Source organism: Equus asinus, chromosome 2 (assembly GCF_041296235.1).
Source record: "Equus asinus isolate D_3611 breed Donkey chromosome 2, EquAss-T2T_v2, whole genome shotgun sequence".
Taxonomy (NCBI): domain Eukaryota; kingdom Metazoa; phylum Chordata; class Mammalia; order Perissodactyla; family Equidae; genus Equus; species Equus asinus.
In genome coordinates this window covers 27,066,122-27,082,533 of record NC_091791.1, presented here as the reverse complement: position 1 = coordinate 27,082,533, position 16,412 = coordinate 27,066,122, and the positions used below count along the sequence as shown (strand labels likewise).

At 38.3% G+C, this 16,412-nt stretch overlaps 1 protein-coding gene across 2 annotated transcripts in view; it reads right to left on the bottom strand.

Annotated features, from left to right (window-relative positions):
- Positions 1-4,229, bottom strand: part of PCGF6 (polycomb group ring finger 6) — a 28,712-nt gene extending 24,483 nt beyond the window's left edge. For both annotated transcript variants that reach the window (XR_006516025.2, XM_014852237.3), the window contains exons 1-6: positions 3,784-4,229; positions 2,927-3,026; positions 2,744-2,840; positions 1,902-1,957; positions 1,748-1,807; positions 720-828 (exon numbers count right to left, since the gene is read on the bottom strand). Coding sequence is in view for 1 of the 2 variants with exons in the window: in XM_014852237.3 (XP_014707723.1) it covers positions 720-828; positions 1,748-1,807; positions 1,902-1,957; positions 2,744-2,840; positions 2,927-3,026; positions 3,784-4,143 (782 nt within the window). In the remaining variant the exon portion in view is untranslated. The remainder of the gene's footprint in view (positions 1-719; positions 829-1,747; positions 1,808-1,901; positions 1,958-2,743; positions 2,841-2,926; positions 3,027-3,783) is intronic.
- Between the last annotated feature and the right edge of the window lie 12,183 nt (positions 4,230-16,412).

Sequence of the window (16,412 nt, the reverse complement as noted above, 5' to 3'; positions counted from 1 at the left end):
CAGTTGAGAACACAGGATAAATACACAAAGAGCTACATACAACATAGAAAAAGCTAGATACTAAAATGATACATGCAACCTAGAGTTATAAGGAGGAAGTGACTGAGAAGAAAAATAGTCATCAGGGATACTAAACATTTAAAGCAACATTGTTTATAATAGTAAAAAAGCTGGAAATAAGTTAGACCTTCAACAGTACAAGAAAAGATAAATTATGGTATATTTATTTTAAGGGAATACCAAGCAATGGTGAAAATGAATGAACTAGAGCTACACATTTCAACATGGATGAATCACACAACGCTGAGCGACAAAAGCAAGCTGGAAAACACTACTGGTGTGATGCCATTTAAAGTTTTTAAATGGGCAAAAACAATTCTACATATTACTTAGTAATAGATACACAGGTGGTAAACATATAAAAAATGCATGGGAACGACAATCATTGTTTTCAGGAGAGTGGTTATTAATCTCTAAGAGAAGGTGGAGTGAACAGGAAGAGGCAGCCAAGGGGCTTCTGCCATATTAGTATTGTTTATTTAAGCCAGATGAGGGAGATACAAGTGATTATTATCCTTTAACCTTTTCCTAATCTTAAATATTTCATAATTAACTTTTAAAAGGATATCTGAAAAACTTGGTTTTACCTGAGCTCAGGATGACTTCATAACTGTTGGGACTTAAAAAATTATTTACTTTAAGGTTAAGGGGGTACTCACCCAATGAACTCTAGTAATAAAGATGTATCAAGTTCAGGTGGAATACGAAACACTGATTCTAAGGCTTTCTTAGATCTTCCTTTGTTCGAAGAGACTGGCTGTGGAACAGCTATTTGACAGCCAAACAAAAAAGTTGAGTTAGAATAAAGATTTCATAAATTGAGATCTTTGAAAAATAATTACACAGCTATAACTACGTCAACTATTTAAAAGATCATAAAGCACTCAATCTCCCTTCCTTTAACATCAGCAAATCTATCAAAGCCAGTGAAAGTAGAGGCAAGCTTGGGGACCACGCCACAAGGAAAGGCAGACATGTGTGGCTGGTTTATCAGGCCCACAGAGAGGGCTCATGAGAACAGCAACAACAGTTGTAGATAACCCTTAACAAGCACTCCTACGTGCCAGGGTTTATGCTTAGCACTTTACATGCACCATCTCATTTAATCCTTATTATAATCCCATGACACAGGTACTATTGCTTTTTTTTTTTAACCATAAAGAGACTGAAATTACAGTTTACTGAGAGTAGACAATTTGCCTAAAGTCACCCACGTAGTAAGTGGAAGATCCAGGATTTAAACCAAAATCTTTCTAACTTCCATACTATGACATTACCATCATCATAAAAACGATTGTTTGAGCAGTTACTATGTTCCAGGCACTGTTTTAAGTGCTTTGTATTAATCAATGTATACAAAGTATCCTTACAACAATTTTATGAAGTGCTATCATTACCCCTACTTTCTAGATGAGGAAACTGAGACAGTGAAATACTTTGCCAAAGTCATACAGCTACTAAAGCAGCAGAGCTAGGACCAAACTCAGACAGTCTAGCTCCAGAGTCTGTACTCTTTAATTCTCATAAATAATTAAATTGAATTACAATACATCATTACCTCCAAAATCCTTCTCTTTGATCATAAAGTAGTTAAAGCTATCACCAAAAAGAACCCCAAAGGGAGTAAAGTTCATTAAGTTAGTATTCTTTAATCTATAAATACATCATGGTATACACCCAAACTTACCAGGTTTAGGTACTTCTAGACCTCTTTCTTTATAGAAATCATGCATTTGCTTTTTTTCTCCTAAAAAATGATAAAACACACACTAAATTACACTTTAACTAGTAGAGTCAGCAGAGATTCTGGGATTGACAACTATGTAATAAAATAAACTTACTTTCCTCTAGATTGATCACTAATTTGTACACTATGTCTTGTAATTGTCGGTCCAACCTAATAAAAGGAAAGGATGGAGAATACCTCAGAATTCAGCAAAACGCATTTTGGTACAGAGTGATGCTCTTTGTAAGTAACCGTTTTCTCTTGGGAATGGACATCTCCTTTCTCAGAGGTGTTTACTTTTAGGTAGTACTCATGGTTCTCAACTGAGAGAACCTCAAGTCATTATACGTAATCACAATTATAAGTAATTGTAGACTCTTGAACAGTTTGCTAAATCGTTCCACGTGTACTGGTCTTAGTCCCTTGATAAGAATGTGAGTTTGAGAGCAGAGACTGTATTTTGAACTTCTGTGTATCATATGCAAGGAACTCTTCTATGAAGGTAGTAAAAATGTAATAGTATTTGCTGAACGAATGAAAGCAATCCACTTTTAGTATTTTTCTTCCCCTAGGAAACTAAGCATGAACTGAAAATTTGATTAATAAGCCCCAACAACCTACGACAGATAGGCTTTTCTAAAAAGGCCAGCTGTTTCAGGTATTACTTTTAAAAAATAGAATTCTAAATATATAGAAAATGACAAACCTACACTAGCCTCATTAACTTGAATGATGGAAATAACAAGAAAAGAGGCTTGTGCCTCTTTTTTTTTTTTTTAAGTCCCCAGCAGATATCACAGTGCCTGGTACACAGTAAGTGCTCCATACGTATTCCTTTAAAGAATATGTAGTTCCCTTTAATTCTGAGATAGGTCGAGAATTTATTCCCAAATACAAAACTTCAAGCTTTCAGAAAAAGGATACTTAAAATAAAAATTTTACTTATATTCTTCTTACCTTATGTTATAGAGAGGTTGTGTCTGATGTACTACTATGTTGCATTTTGGACATCTGTTGCTATAGTAAAAATGTCTTACAATGCAGCTTTTACAAACTGTTGAAAAGAAAATTAAATTAGGATGCTTTCGAGACATTTCAAAAACTGAATATATTATTTGGAGATGTGAACTACATGCTTACATGTATGAAGACATTCTGTAATGGTAGTTGCATCTATTAAGTAACCTTTGCAAATGGAACACAAGATGTACGGGGTCAGCTCAGAGAGATTAATCAGGCGCTGCAAACGCAATAGAAATAGTGTTAAAATACAAGTCCTTGCCTTCTCAAATTCTTAAACCATAACCCCCAAATTTCATTATAAACAATGTGTAACTTACTTTGCAACAATGAAAGCATGTTACAGTACCTCCAAAGCGTCAAAATACTGCTCAAAGTTACAATAACACAATATAAACGCATGTTGCAAAAATATTTCATTCTTTTGGATATACTGTATACTGCCAGCTGAGGGGCATCTTACTTTATGACTGACTTACAAGGTGGGCAAACTTTCCTGATATTGGTGTTTAAGTTTACTATACTAATTCTGATTGGCTAAGTGTATTCCTAACTTGATGAAGTATGCGCTATCACATTAAAAAAATTTTTTTTCTTCCAAATTAGAGATTGATTAGGTGGGAAGGGTCCACTATCCTTTCAACACCCTGCAGAAATGGGCTGTTTCCCCCGTCCAACTGTAAGCTCCTGGAAGGCAAGAGCACGGTACCCGCCGGGCACGCAGTAGCTTCAACAATCATTTACAGAAGGAGTGGGTCGGACCGGAGAGCATAAGCGATCTGCAGGAACCTCCCAAGACGAGTCGGCAGGGAACCGGGACAGAAGTCCGGTCCGCGCCACATGCCGAGGCAGGCAGGGTAGGGAGGGGTGGAGGTCGACGCCAGCGCCAGGGCTGCAGCGGCGAGCTGGGCTAAGGAGCCGGCTCCGCCCCGGAGGCCCCTCAGCCCTGCGTGGTCAGGCAGGGGGGCTACAAATACCTCCTCCTCGTCCTCAGAGTCCGGCCGGCCCCCCTCCAGCCTCAGCGAGAAGTGGCTCATCTCCTCCTCCTCCTCCTCCTCGTCCTCCTCCAGCTCCTCATCCTCCTCCAGCTCCTCGTCCTCGTCCTCGAAGCGGCCCCTCAAGCGGCCCAGGCTGCGCTCCGGCTCCAGCTCAGGGGGCCGAGAACCCGAACAGCCCGGAGCCCCCGCCACGGGCAAAGGCGGGGGCCCCTCCTCACCCGCTGCGGGCACAGGAGTGAGGGCAGGCGGGGAGGCGGGAGGCGGGGGCGGCATGGCTGCGGCTCCCTCGGCCTTGGCAGGGCCCGCGTTACAGGTTATCACGACCGGGACCCCCTCCATGCCGGCCGAAGAGACCAGGCGAGGTGAGACCCGGCGGCTAGATAGCGCGGGAGTTCCGCCCGCCTGCCGACGCTGCCAGTGCGCAGGCGCGGAAGACCTGCACGGCCCGCTGGGAAACGTGGTTCACTGCCCCTCACCTAAGCCTGGCGTGAGCTGAGCCGCTCAGGTACATAGGGCTGGGCTTGCGGGCCACATCTTGGAGGAAGCTCGCCCAATTTTCCCTTTGAAAGGCTGATGCTCTCTTCGCTGCCTTTTAAAAACCACGAAATTGGTACCGTTTCAGACAACAATATTCTGTCTGCATAGATTGATGCGCAGACCACTGAAATAGGTGGTATAATGATGTTGCATTACGAATAACAATGATTTCATTTAAGTATCAATAATGAGTTTCTTCCATCCAAGATTTTTTCCTTTAGGAAGTATTAAGTCCCTATTTTGAAATATATAAGTTTATTTATTTGGAGGAATTAAACCTTGTATTGCCGCAAGATGGAAATTTAATTGCCATTCGAAGACCATCCATGATTCCCCATCACATAAAGGAAAGTCGATTATATTTAATTCAACAAATACTTACCAAGGGTCTACCATAGCAGGCACTGAGACCTACCCGCGCGCACCCACCCCCAATTATATTAGGAGAGAGATTTGGAGTTGGCATACTTGGTGCTCGCTGGCTAAGATAGTGCCCGCTAATGTCATGATGCTTGCAAGCCAGATTCAGGAGGGAGCCAAATGCTCCTTAATGAAATAATGCTGGGGAGAAAATCACATTTGAGAAAGAATGTGTTGTCATTGAGTAAAATTAATGCTAATTTGAGAGTGGTGTACATACTTCTTAGGGAACTGGCAGTCAAGTCACTAAGCTCTTTTGGGGAATACTGAACCCGATTTGGTGTGCACCCATTGTTCCTGGACTAGACCCCACTTCTCCCTCTGCAGTCCCCAAAGTCTGGTCAAGTCTGAGATACTGAAGGTTGCAGGATCCAAGAAGAAATGGAAGGAAGGAAATGTCTCCTCCAAATGGAGGGAGGAGGATGGGAACTCGACGAGGATCTTGAAAGAGGATGGTTGAAGAGAGAGAGAAATTGAAGTAGACAGACCTATACACCTGAGATACTCTCCTTACAAAGGCCTCCAAGTGGAAGAACCTCCACATGATTATGTCATATAAGTAATAGCTTCTATCCTCTCAGCATTTTAAGAGTTACCTGACAAAAGAATTCTTGTACCATGCATTTTAATTATATAATTTTGAAGTAGTTTATGAAAATTTTATTAATAATAATAGTATCAAGAAAGCTTTGGAGCCAGCCCGGTGGCGCAGTGGGTAAGTTCGCACATTCTGCTTTGGGGGCCGGGGGTTCACCGGTTTGGATCCTGAGTGTGGACATGGCACTGCTCAGCAAGCCATGCTGTGGCAGGCGTCCCACATATAAAGTAGAGGAAGATGGGCACAGATGTTAGCTCAGGGCCAGTCCTACTCAGCAAAAAGAGGAGGATTTGCAGCAGATGTTACTCAGGGCTAATCTTCCTCAAAAAAAAAGAAAAGAAAAGAAAAGAAAGCTTTGTTTTATGTGGAGAATGTGAAATACTATATATATATCCTACTGGTTATGTCTCTCTGGTAGAACCCTGACGGATACATATAGTAAATGGCTTAATTATATGATTTTTAAAATTTGTGAGACCTTCCAGAATGTATCTCTTTCATAAAATGAGAATTTCTTGTATCTCCGCTGTGACTCTTGTGTGTTACCACATCCAAGTTATATCTTGGGCACTTATCCAAATCTTTACAGTTCGATAAGGCACCAGAATTGAGTCACACCCTAGACTGAGTCAGAACTTCACTCTCACTCTGGGTGCTAACTTGTTAGAATGGTGTAAATATAAAAGAACACAAGTGGATCTAGTACAACCAGTAATTGTCCTCCACATATTAGGATTTAGACTGAGAGAGATGCTGTAGGAAAGGTAAAACACTAGTACCAGAGTTCCGTACAGTCCACACACTAATTCACTATCTCCTTAAGGAGATAGTAAAGGCTGGTTGACTGTGAAGAGTAGTGGGTCTTTGGGCATCAATTTTTCAAAGCAGATCCATGACCAATACGGGGGGACTGGTTAGGGAATCAAGAAATCCGTAAGTGCTCCTTGGGACTTGGAGTGATTTCCCAGTACTTCTTGATTGTGAATAAATAATTCACCAAATACTTTAATTTTTAAAAGGAGATAAAAACCAAAGGGCTTAATGGTATCAATATTCACTTCGAAAAATATTATGAGAAAAATTTTGTCATCAAATGAATATGCTATGTAAATAATTACTAATACAACTCTGACCTCAAATACAGATTTCGATCAAGGTTTAGGCTTGATTTCTAGATACTATTATTTACATCTATTCACTGTGCTGATTTGCTAACATAATTAGGGCTCCTGAAACTCACAGCTTTGTCTTGATTTCAAAGATACCATGGCTGCTGATCTAAAATTCTGTATTACTTGCTTGAGTCCTACAAATCATGTCTTCTGACATTGTACAACAAATTGTATTTATGAAAGAAAATAAAACTTTAGATTCCTCTGAAACAAGTGAGATTCCAAAGGATTTAAGCATCATGGTACCCTTCCCAAATTAAAACGTGTTTTCCTTTGTCTTCCCAAGTAGCCCATCCAAGAATGGCTTCCTTTGAGAATTCCATTATAGAGGTTTGTAAGAAGCATACTAGGCCGGCCAGGTGGCACCGTGGTTAAGTGTGCATGTTCTGCTTCGGCAGCATGGGGTTCTCTGGTTCGGATCCTGGGTGCGGACATGGCACCACTTGGCAAGCCATGTTGTGGTAGGCGTCCCACATATAAAGTAGAGGAAGATGGGCACAGATGTTAGCTCAGGGCAAGTCTTCCTCAGCAAAAAGAGGAGGATTGGCAGCAGATGTTAGCTCAGGGCTAATCTTCCTCAAAAAAAAAAAAAAGAAATGGGCAAAGGATCTAAACAGATATCTCTCAAAAGAAGATATACAAATGGCCAGTAAGAACCATACTAAATCTGATTAAAGGCAGTGGATAAATATACTAATTTCTTTTTTGTTAAAAAAAAAAAGTCAGTAGAAAGGATCAATGAAACTAAGACCTGGTTCTTTGAGAAGATTAACAAAATTGACAAACTCTTAGCCAGACTCACTATGAAAAAAAGAGAGAAGGTTTAAATAAATAAAATTAGAAACGAAAGAGGAGAAATTACAGTAGATATCACAGAAATACAAAGTATTATAACAATACTAGGGAAAACTATATGCCAACAAACTGGATAATCTAGAAGAAATGGATAAATTCTTGGACTCATACAACCTCCCAAAAGTGAATCAAGAAGAAATAGAGAATCTGAATTGCCCCATCGCAGGTAAAGAGATTGAAACAGTCACCAAAAACCTCCCCAAAAATAAAAATCCAAGACCAGATGGCTTCTCTGGGGAATTCTACTGAACATTCAAAGATTTAATACCTGTCCTTCTCAAACTATTCCAAAAAATTGAAGAAGATGGAACACTTCCTAACACATTTTATGAGGCCAACATCACCCTGATCCCAAAGCCAGACAAGGACAACACAAAGAAGGAAAATTACAGGCCAATATAGCTGATGAACATAGATGCAAAAATCCTCAACAAAATATTGGCAAACAGAATACAGCAATACGTTAAAAAGATCATATACCATGATCAAGTGGGATTTATACCAGGGACTCAGGGATGGTTCAACATCCACAAAACAATCAATGTGATACACCATATTAACAAAATGAGGAATAAAAACCACATGATCATTTCAATAGACAAAGAGAAAGCATTTGCAAGATCCAACATCCATTTATGATAAAAACTGAATAAAACGGGTATAGAAGGAAAGAACTTCAACATAATAAAGGCCATATATGACAAACCCACAGCCAACATCATACTCAATGGGGAAAAACTGAAAGCCATCCCCCTGAGAACAGGAGCAAGACAAGGGTGCCCACTCTCACCACTCTTATCCAACATAGAACTGGAGGTTTTGGCCAGAAAAATTAGGCAAGAAAAAGAAATAAAAGCTATCCGAATTGGCAAGGAAGAAGTGAAACTCTCGCTGTTTTCAGATTACATGATTTTATATATAGAAAACTCTAAAGAATCCATCAGAAAACTATTAGAAATAATCAACAACTACAGCAAAGTTGTAGAGTGCAAAATCAACTTACAAAAATCAGTTGCTTTTCTATACTCTAATAATGAACTAACAGATAGAGAAGTCAAGAATACAATCCCATTTACAATTGCAACAAAAAGAATAAAATATCTAGGAATAAATTTAATTAAAGACCTATATAATGAAAACTATAAGACATTATTGAAACAAATCAATGATGACATAAAGAAATGGAAAGATATTTCATGCACATGGATTGGAAGAATAAACGTAGTTAAAATGTCCATACTACCTAAAGCGATCTACAGATTCAATGCAATCCCAATCAGAATCCCAATGACATTGTTCAAGGACATAGAACAAAGAATCCTAAAATTCATATGGGGCAACAAAAGACCCCAAATAGCTAAAGCAATCCTGAGAAAAAAGAACAAAGCTGGAGGCATCACAATCCCTGACTTCAAAATATACTACAAAGCTCTACTAATCAAAACATCATGGTACTGGTACAAAAACTGATGCACAGATCAACGGAACAGAATGGAAAGCCCAGGAATAAAACCACACATCCGTGGACAGCTAATCTTTGACAAAGGAGCTAAGAACACACAATGGAGAAAGGAAAATCTCTTCAATAAATGGTATTGGGAAAACTGGACAGCCACATGCAAAAGAATGAAAGTAGACCATTATCTTTCACCATATACAAAAATTAACTCAAAATTGATTAAAAACTTGAAGATAAGATGTGAAAACATAAAACTCCTAGAAGAAAATATAGGCAGTACACTCTTCGACATTGGTCTTAGAAGGATCTTTTTGAATACCATGTCTACTCAGGGAAGGGAAACAAAAGAAAAAATAAACAGGTGGGACTTCATCAGATTAAAGATCTTATGCAAGGCAAAGGAAACCAGGAACAAAACAAAAAGACAACCCACCAACTGGAAGAAAACATTTGCAAATCATATATCTGAGAAGGGGTTAATCTCCAAAATATCTAAAGAACTCATACAACTCAACAACAACAACAAAACAACCCAGTCAAAAAATGGGCAGAGGCTATGAACAGACATTTTTCCAAAGAAGATATACAGATGGCCAACAGGCACATGAAAAGATGTTCAACATCACTAATCATCCGGGAAATGCAAATCAAAACTACAATGAGATATCACCTTATACCTGTTGGAATGGCTATAATTACCAAGACAAAAAAAAAAAAAAAACAAATGCTGGAGAGGATATGGAGAAAAGGGAACCCTCATACACTGCTGGTGGGAATGCAAACTGGTGCAGTCACTATGGGAAACAGTCTGGAGATTTCTCAAAAAATTAAAGATCGAAATACCGTATGATCCAGCTATCCCACTACTGGGTATTTATCCAAAGAATTTGAAATCAGCAATTCAAAGAGACTTAATGCACCTTATGTTCATTGCAGTATTATTCACAATAGCCAAGACATGGAAGCAACCCAAGTGCCCTCTGACTGATGAATGGATAAAGAAGATGTGGTGTGCATGTGGAATACTACTCAGCCATAAAAAATGACAAAATTGTCCGATTTGTAACAACACAGATGGACCTTGAGGGTATTATTTTAAGTGAAAGAAGCCAGACAGAAAAAGACAAACACCGTATAATTTCACTCCCATGTGGAAGATAAACAAATATATGGACAAAGAGAACAGATTAGTGGTTACCAGAGGAGAAGAAGGTTGAGGGGGTGGGCATAAGGGGTAAAGGGGCACATTTATATGGTGACTGACAAATAATAATGTACAACTGAAATTTCACAATGTTATAAACTATTATGACCTCAAAAAAAAAGTGACCCAAGATAAGTGAAACAATCTTGAAAGAGGAGAACAAAGTTGAAGGACACACACATCCCAATTTCAAAACTTACTACAAAACTACAGTATTTATAATAGTATGGTGCTATCATAATGATAGACATATAGATCAAATGGAAGAGAATGGAGATGCCAGAAATAAACCCTCATATTCACATTCAGTTGGTTTTTGACAAAGGTGCCAAGACATTCAAAGAGGAAAGAATAGTCTTTCAACAAACAGTGCTGAGATAACTGGATATCCACATGCAAAAGAATGAAGTTGAACTCCTACCTCTCACCATATACAAGAATTAACTTAAAATGGGTCATAGACTTAAATGTAAGAGCTCAAAGTATAACACTCTTAGAAGAAAATATAGGTGTAAATCTTTATGACCTTGGATTAAGCAATGGTTTCTTAGATACGACACCAAAAGAACAAGAAACAAAAGAAAAAAAAATAGATAAACTGGACATTGTCAAAATTTAAAATTTTTATGCTTCAAAGGACACTATCAAGAAAGAGAAAAGACAGCCTATATAAGAACGGAACTGTTACAACTCAATAATAAAAAGACAAATAACCCAATTAAAAAATGGGCAAAGGATCAGAATAGACAATTCTCTAAAGAAAATATGCAAATGGGCACCATCATTAGTCATCAAGGAAATGCAAATCAAAACCAGATTGGAACATCACTTCACCCACTTCAAATCTACTGGGATGGTATACAACTGTACCAGTATTGGTGAGGATGTGGAGGAACTGGAACCCATATACATTGCTGACAGGAATGTCAAATGGTGCATCAGCTTTGGGAAACAGTCTGACAGTTCTCAAAAGATTAAACAAAGAGTTACCACATGACCCAGTGATTCCACTCGTAGGTATATATTCAAGAGAAATGAAAACATATGTCTACACAAAACTTCTTACATGACTGTTTAGGACAGCATAATTCGTAATGTCAAGGAAGAACTCCGATATCCATCAAGTGATAAAAGGATAAATAAAACTTATATCCATTCAATGGGATATTATTTAGCCATAAAAAAGGAATGAAGAACTGTTAAATGCGACAACATGGACGAACTTTGAAAACATTATGCTAAGTGAAAGAAGTCAGACATAAAGGATCACATGGCTGAGGTGTTGGGTGTAAACGGGGAGTGAATGTTTAATGGGTACAAGATTTCTTTTGAGAGTGATAAAATGTACTAAAATTTAATGTGATGATGGTTGCAAAATTCTGTAAATATACTAAAAAACATTGGATTGTACATTTTAAATGGGTGACTTGTATGGTATGTGAAATACACTCAATAAAGGTGTTATAAAAAAGTGAGCGTACATTGGCAAGTATAAAAATGGTATGTTACGGTTATGGAAAATGATTAATTTTACTCTTCAAAATTATTTTCAAGGACTTTGAAGACAAAAAAGAGGTCACAAAAATTATGTCATAGAATAATTCCTGAATAATAATTTTTAAAAAGCCTTCATGTAAAATGACACTGGACCAAAGAAACAGAGACTAAATAAGATTAAACACAGTTTTTCTGATATGCTTTCATGAACCCACGGATACAAGTCTAGTGCACATCACCATTATTATGTGTTAGGAATATTAGATAGCCCCTTCCTGTCCTTAAAAAATAAATAAAATAATTAGAGAGTGTTTTTGTGCTAATGACATGTTTCCAATTGATAGTTCTGAGATCAAAATCTTTTAAAGAATATAAGGCAAAGTTTTGTCATTTGGGGTGGGGGTATGGCTATATCAGTAAATGTTGGTTTAGCTGAAGTCAGACCAGATATTCTGCAAAATAAGGCAACCCATGGCTTCTTGGTTGAGACTACTATCAGAAGGGCTCACTGAGGAAAGAAAAGGAGCCAGCCTATGGCAAACCACTAGAAGATATTTAAACAGAGCAACAATCTCCTTAAGATCACTTTGGGTCCAGATAGTTGGAGAACTCTATAACCAATAGTTGAAAAATGAATACTTTTGCATATCCTCTGTAAGTCATCCAAACAGCAATATCTCAGGTTTGGGAATTTGTTATTTTCTTCATTTCCCCCTATAAGAAGACATAATAGTATTCCACCGGAAATATTGGAATTTTGAAGCAAAACTTATACCAGGTTGGAGTCAGAAAAGACTTGAAAAGCTGATACCCTCCTTTCAGACATAGCTTTTGCCAAGTCCTACCAATGCTTGTAGGTGGCAGAAGAACTTCCAGTTTGGAATGTAGTGGTCCATGTCCTGCAGGATATTCAGGCGAGAGGGGATAAAGCATCAGTCAACTTCACACTCCAGTAAGCACAGGCTCCCACAGGAGAGCCAGGTCAGGTCTCTAGCATTATGGGAGAAGTAGATCACACTCATCTTGCTCCATGAAGAACAGCATACTTGGATGCAAAGAGAGAGAAAGTCTGATGCAAGTACCCTGTCTGCAGGGCAATAGCATTGGCACTGGGCATAGGCACCTGCTTGGTATAGTAAACAAGAAGATTCATGTTTGTATGTCACGTCCTGTCACAGATCCAGGCACAGGAGCTAGAGGAGTGGGGAAATGGTCACTCATTCATACAATAAAAATGTGACAGTCATTTAAACTCCCTCAAAATGGGTGAGATCACCCCTTCTCTTCATTAGGATGTGCTCAGTTGGCATGGATGAAGACCAGGGGCTGCCAGTGTCTGCCTGATGTCTGTTCCATAAGTCACACCATATCCTATTGTATTTAATAGACCAAGCAATGCAATAATAACCACAAAGTATTGAAAATTTAGAGAATTTACTAGAGGAGGCAGCAATAACACCTGGAAAGAAGTTAAATATTTGGAGAAAAGAGGAAACCAAATAGTAGATCTAAAAGTACTAAATAGGAAGCCAATACCCTAAACAGAGATTGGCAAATTTTTTTCTGTAAAGGCCCATATAGTAAATATGTTTGGCTTTGTGGGCCATATAGTCTGTTGCAGCCACTCAACTTGGTTGCTATAGCACAGAAGCAGCCATAGATAATACATAAACAAATAACTCTGACTGAGTGCCAATAAAACTTTATTTATAAAGAAAGGCAGTGAGCCAAATATGGTTTGCTGACCCCTGCTGTAGAACAACTAATATCCTAACATTAGATGTGGACTCCTACACCAGTTGATAGGCAAACTTGTGGAGAGAGAAGGTTGATAGGAGTTAACTGTAGGAAAATAGAGGTGGAGGGGAAGAGCTGCCCAGGCAAAGTGGGTAGCAGATGAATGAGAAATGAGGTTGGAGAGATTGGCTTCAGATGAGGCAGGAGCTTGCGGACCAAGGGAAAAAAATTGTGTATTACTACAACTGGGGTGGGAAGGCACTGAGGGATTATAGGCATGTAAAATTTTAAATAAATTTACATTTCAAAAGCTCATTCTGGCTACTGGGTGAAACAGAAGGGATGTGGTAAGGCTGAAAAAAGGTCCCCCAAAGAATATCCACATTAAATCCCTGGAACCTGTGAATGTTACCTTATTTGGAAAAAGGATCTTTGCAGATGCAATTAACATAAAGATCTTGAGATGAGGAGATAATCCAGGATTATCCAGGGGGCCCTAAATCCAATGACAATGTTCTTACAAGAGAAAGACGGAGGGAGATTTGAGACAGATCGAAGAGGAAAAGACACAAACACATAGAGAAGGTGATGTGAAGACAGAGGTAGAGATTGGACGGGTGTGGTCATAAGCCAAGGAACACCAGGGAATGCCAGTAACCACCAGAAGCTGGAAGAAGCAATGATTGAATTCACCCCCCAGAGCCTCTAGAGGAAACATGGCCCTGTCAACATCTTGATTTCAGATTTCCGGCCTCCAGAACTGTTGGAGAATAAATTTCTGTTGTTTAAAGCCACAGAGTTTGTGATAATTTGTTACAGGAGCCTCAGGAAAAAATACAGAGGGTAAGAAAAGAAGGAGAACTTTAGGAGCCTACTGCAATAATCCAGATGATGGATGCCAATGGTCTGGTCTAGGATGACAGCAGTGGAGAGAGAGAGACTGTCAGAATAGAGATCTATTTCAAACTACAACTGGGAGCAGATTGGATATAGGTTAGCGAGTACTGGATTTCTGGATTGAGAAACCTGGATGATGGCAACGCCAATTACTGAGACAGAGAAGGAGAAGGTGAAGAGTTCAGTTTTGGATATTGTGTTTAAGAAGCTGGAGAATCATCAAGAGGAAATGCAGAACAAACTATTAGAGATAAAAACTGGATAGTCCTTGGTATTTAAATCTCATGGAAATCAATAAGATAATCTAGGGGGAGAAATGCAGAGAAAGAAGAGGGTCCTGGATCCAGCCCTGAAGAACCAATCCGATGTTTAAAAGCTAGATAGATCCAGCAATCCCACTTGTGGGTATATACCCCAAATAATTGAAAGTAGGATCTCAAAGAGATGTTCATACACCCATATTCATAGCAGCATTATTCACAATAGTTAAAAGATGAATGTAACCCAAGTGTCCAGTGATGGATGATGAAGAAAGAAAATGTGGCATATACATACAATGGAATGTTATTCAGCCTCAAAAAGGAAGGAATGTTTTTCAAACATTGCTTCACGATGCTACATGCTACAACATGGATGAACCTTGAGGAGATTATGCTAAGTAAAATAAGCCAGACACTAAAGGACAAATACTGTATGATTCCACAAATATGAGGTACCTAGAGAAATCAAATTTCCAGAGACAGAAAGTAGAATGGTGGTTTCCGGGGGCTGGAGAGGAGGGAAGAATGCAGAGTTGTCATTTAATTGGTATGGAGTTTCATTTTAGGATGATGAAAAAAGTCCTGGGGATAGTTGCACAACAATGTGAATGTCCTAAATGCCACTGGACTATACACTTAAAAATGGTTAAAATGGTAAATTTCACATTATATATATTACCACAATAAAAAAAGTAATACGTGCTCACTGTGAAGAATTAAAACAACACAGAAGTACGTAAAATAATATATAGACGTCCTTCCCCATAATTATCCTCTGCATGGACTTTAACACACTTATGTTTATAAGATACCTGGCATCACACTGTCATATTCTTCAGTGAACATCCTTGCACATGCACACCAGATGATTATTTCCGTAATTCTACCAGAGGAATTGGTGGGTCAAAGGTGTAAACATTTACATTTTGGTCACCCGTTGAAATGGACATGTTATTATTTTATTTTAAGCCATGGTATATAATAAAAGTAAGGGTGCAGTGAAAATAGGCCTTTTTATTGCTGGTGACAATGTAATTAGTACAACCTTAAAGAAGGTAAGTTATTAAGATATACCGAGAGAGTTAAAAATGTACACCTTTTACATTACAGCAATTCCACTTTGGGAGTCTCTTTCCCAAGGAAATAAATAAATGAAAAAGCAATATTTAGCATTGCTTATAATAGCCAAAATTTGGGTATAACAAATACTCTTTAATAAGGAAATGATTAAATAGGTCATGAAAAAAATTATGACCATCTCTCCGTTGGAATACTATATTGTCATTAAAAAGGATGGTTATGAAGACTGTAATAAGATGATGGAAATATATATAATTACAATTGTGTAAAAAGAAACAGTAACAAAATGATATCAATGGTTATGTTAGAGTATTGGGATTATTGTGATTTTTCTTTGTCATCCTTTCTGTAATGTGACATATTTCCATTAAAAAAATAATATTTGTTTAAAGATAGGAAAGGAGAAATTATCAAAGGAAAAAAACCCAGGTAGAAATAAGCTTCTTCATGGAAATAGAGAAATTGATGCTGAACTTTGTATGGAAACAGAAACATGCAAGATTAGCCAGGAAAACACTAGAAAAGAAAAGCTACAGGGATGGACAAGCTCTAGAAGCATTAAACACACTATAAAGACTTTCCAGCAAAAATGTTGTGTGTACAACTTCGTGAATAAACAAACAAACAAACCAGAAATAGAATAGAAAATCCAGAAATAGTTGTAAGTGCTTATAGAACTTCAGCATATGATAAAAGTAGCATCTCAAATCACTGGGGCAAAGATAGACTTTTTCATAAAGGTGCTTAGGAAAACTGGTTAGTCATTTTGTGAGGAAAGAGTTAAAATAGCAGGTTGAGTTGCTTATTCCTTTCTGTCTTCAAGGGAACCTAGAGCCATGATTGACCCTTGGTTAACCCCTGGGAATATGGCCCTTAGAACACTTTTTAATGT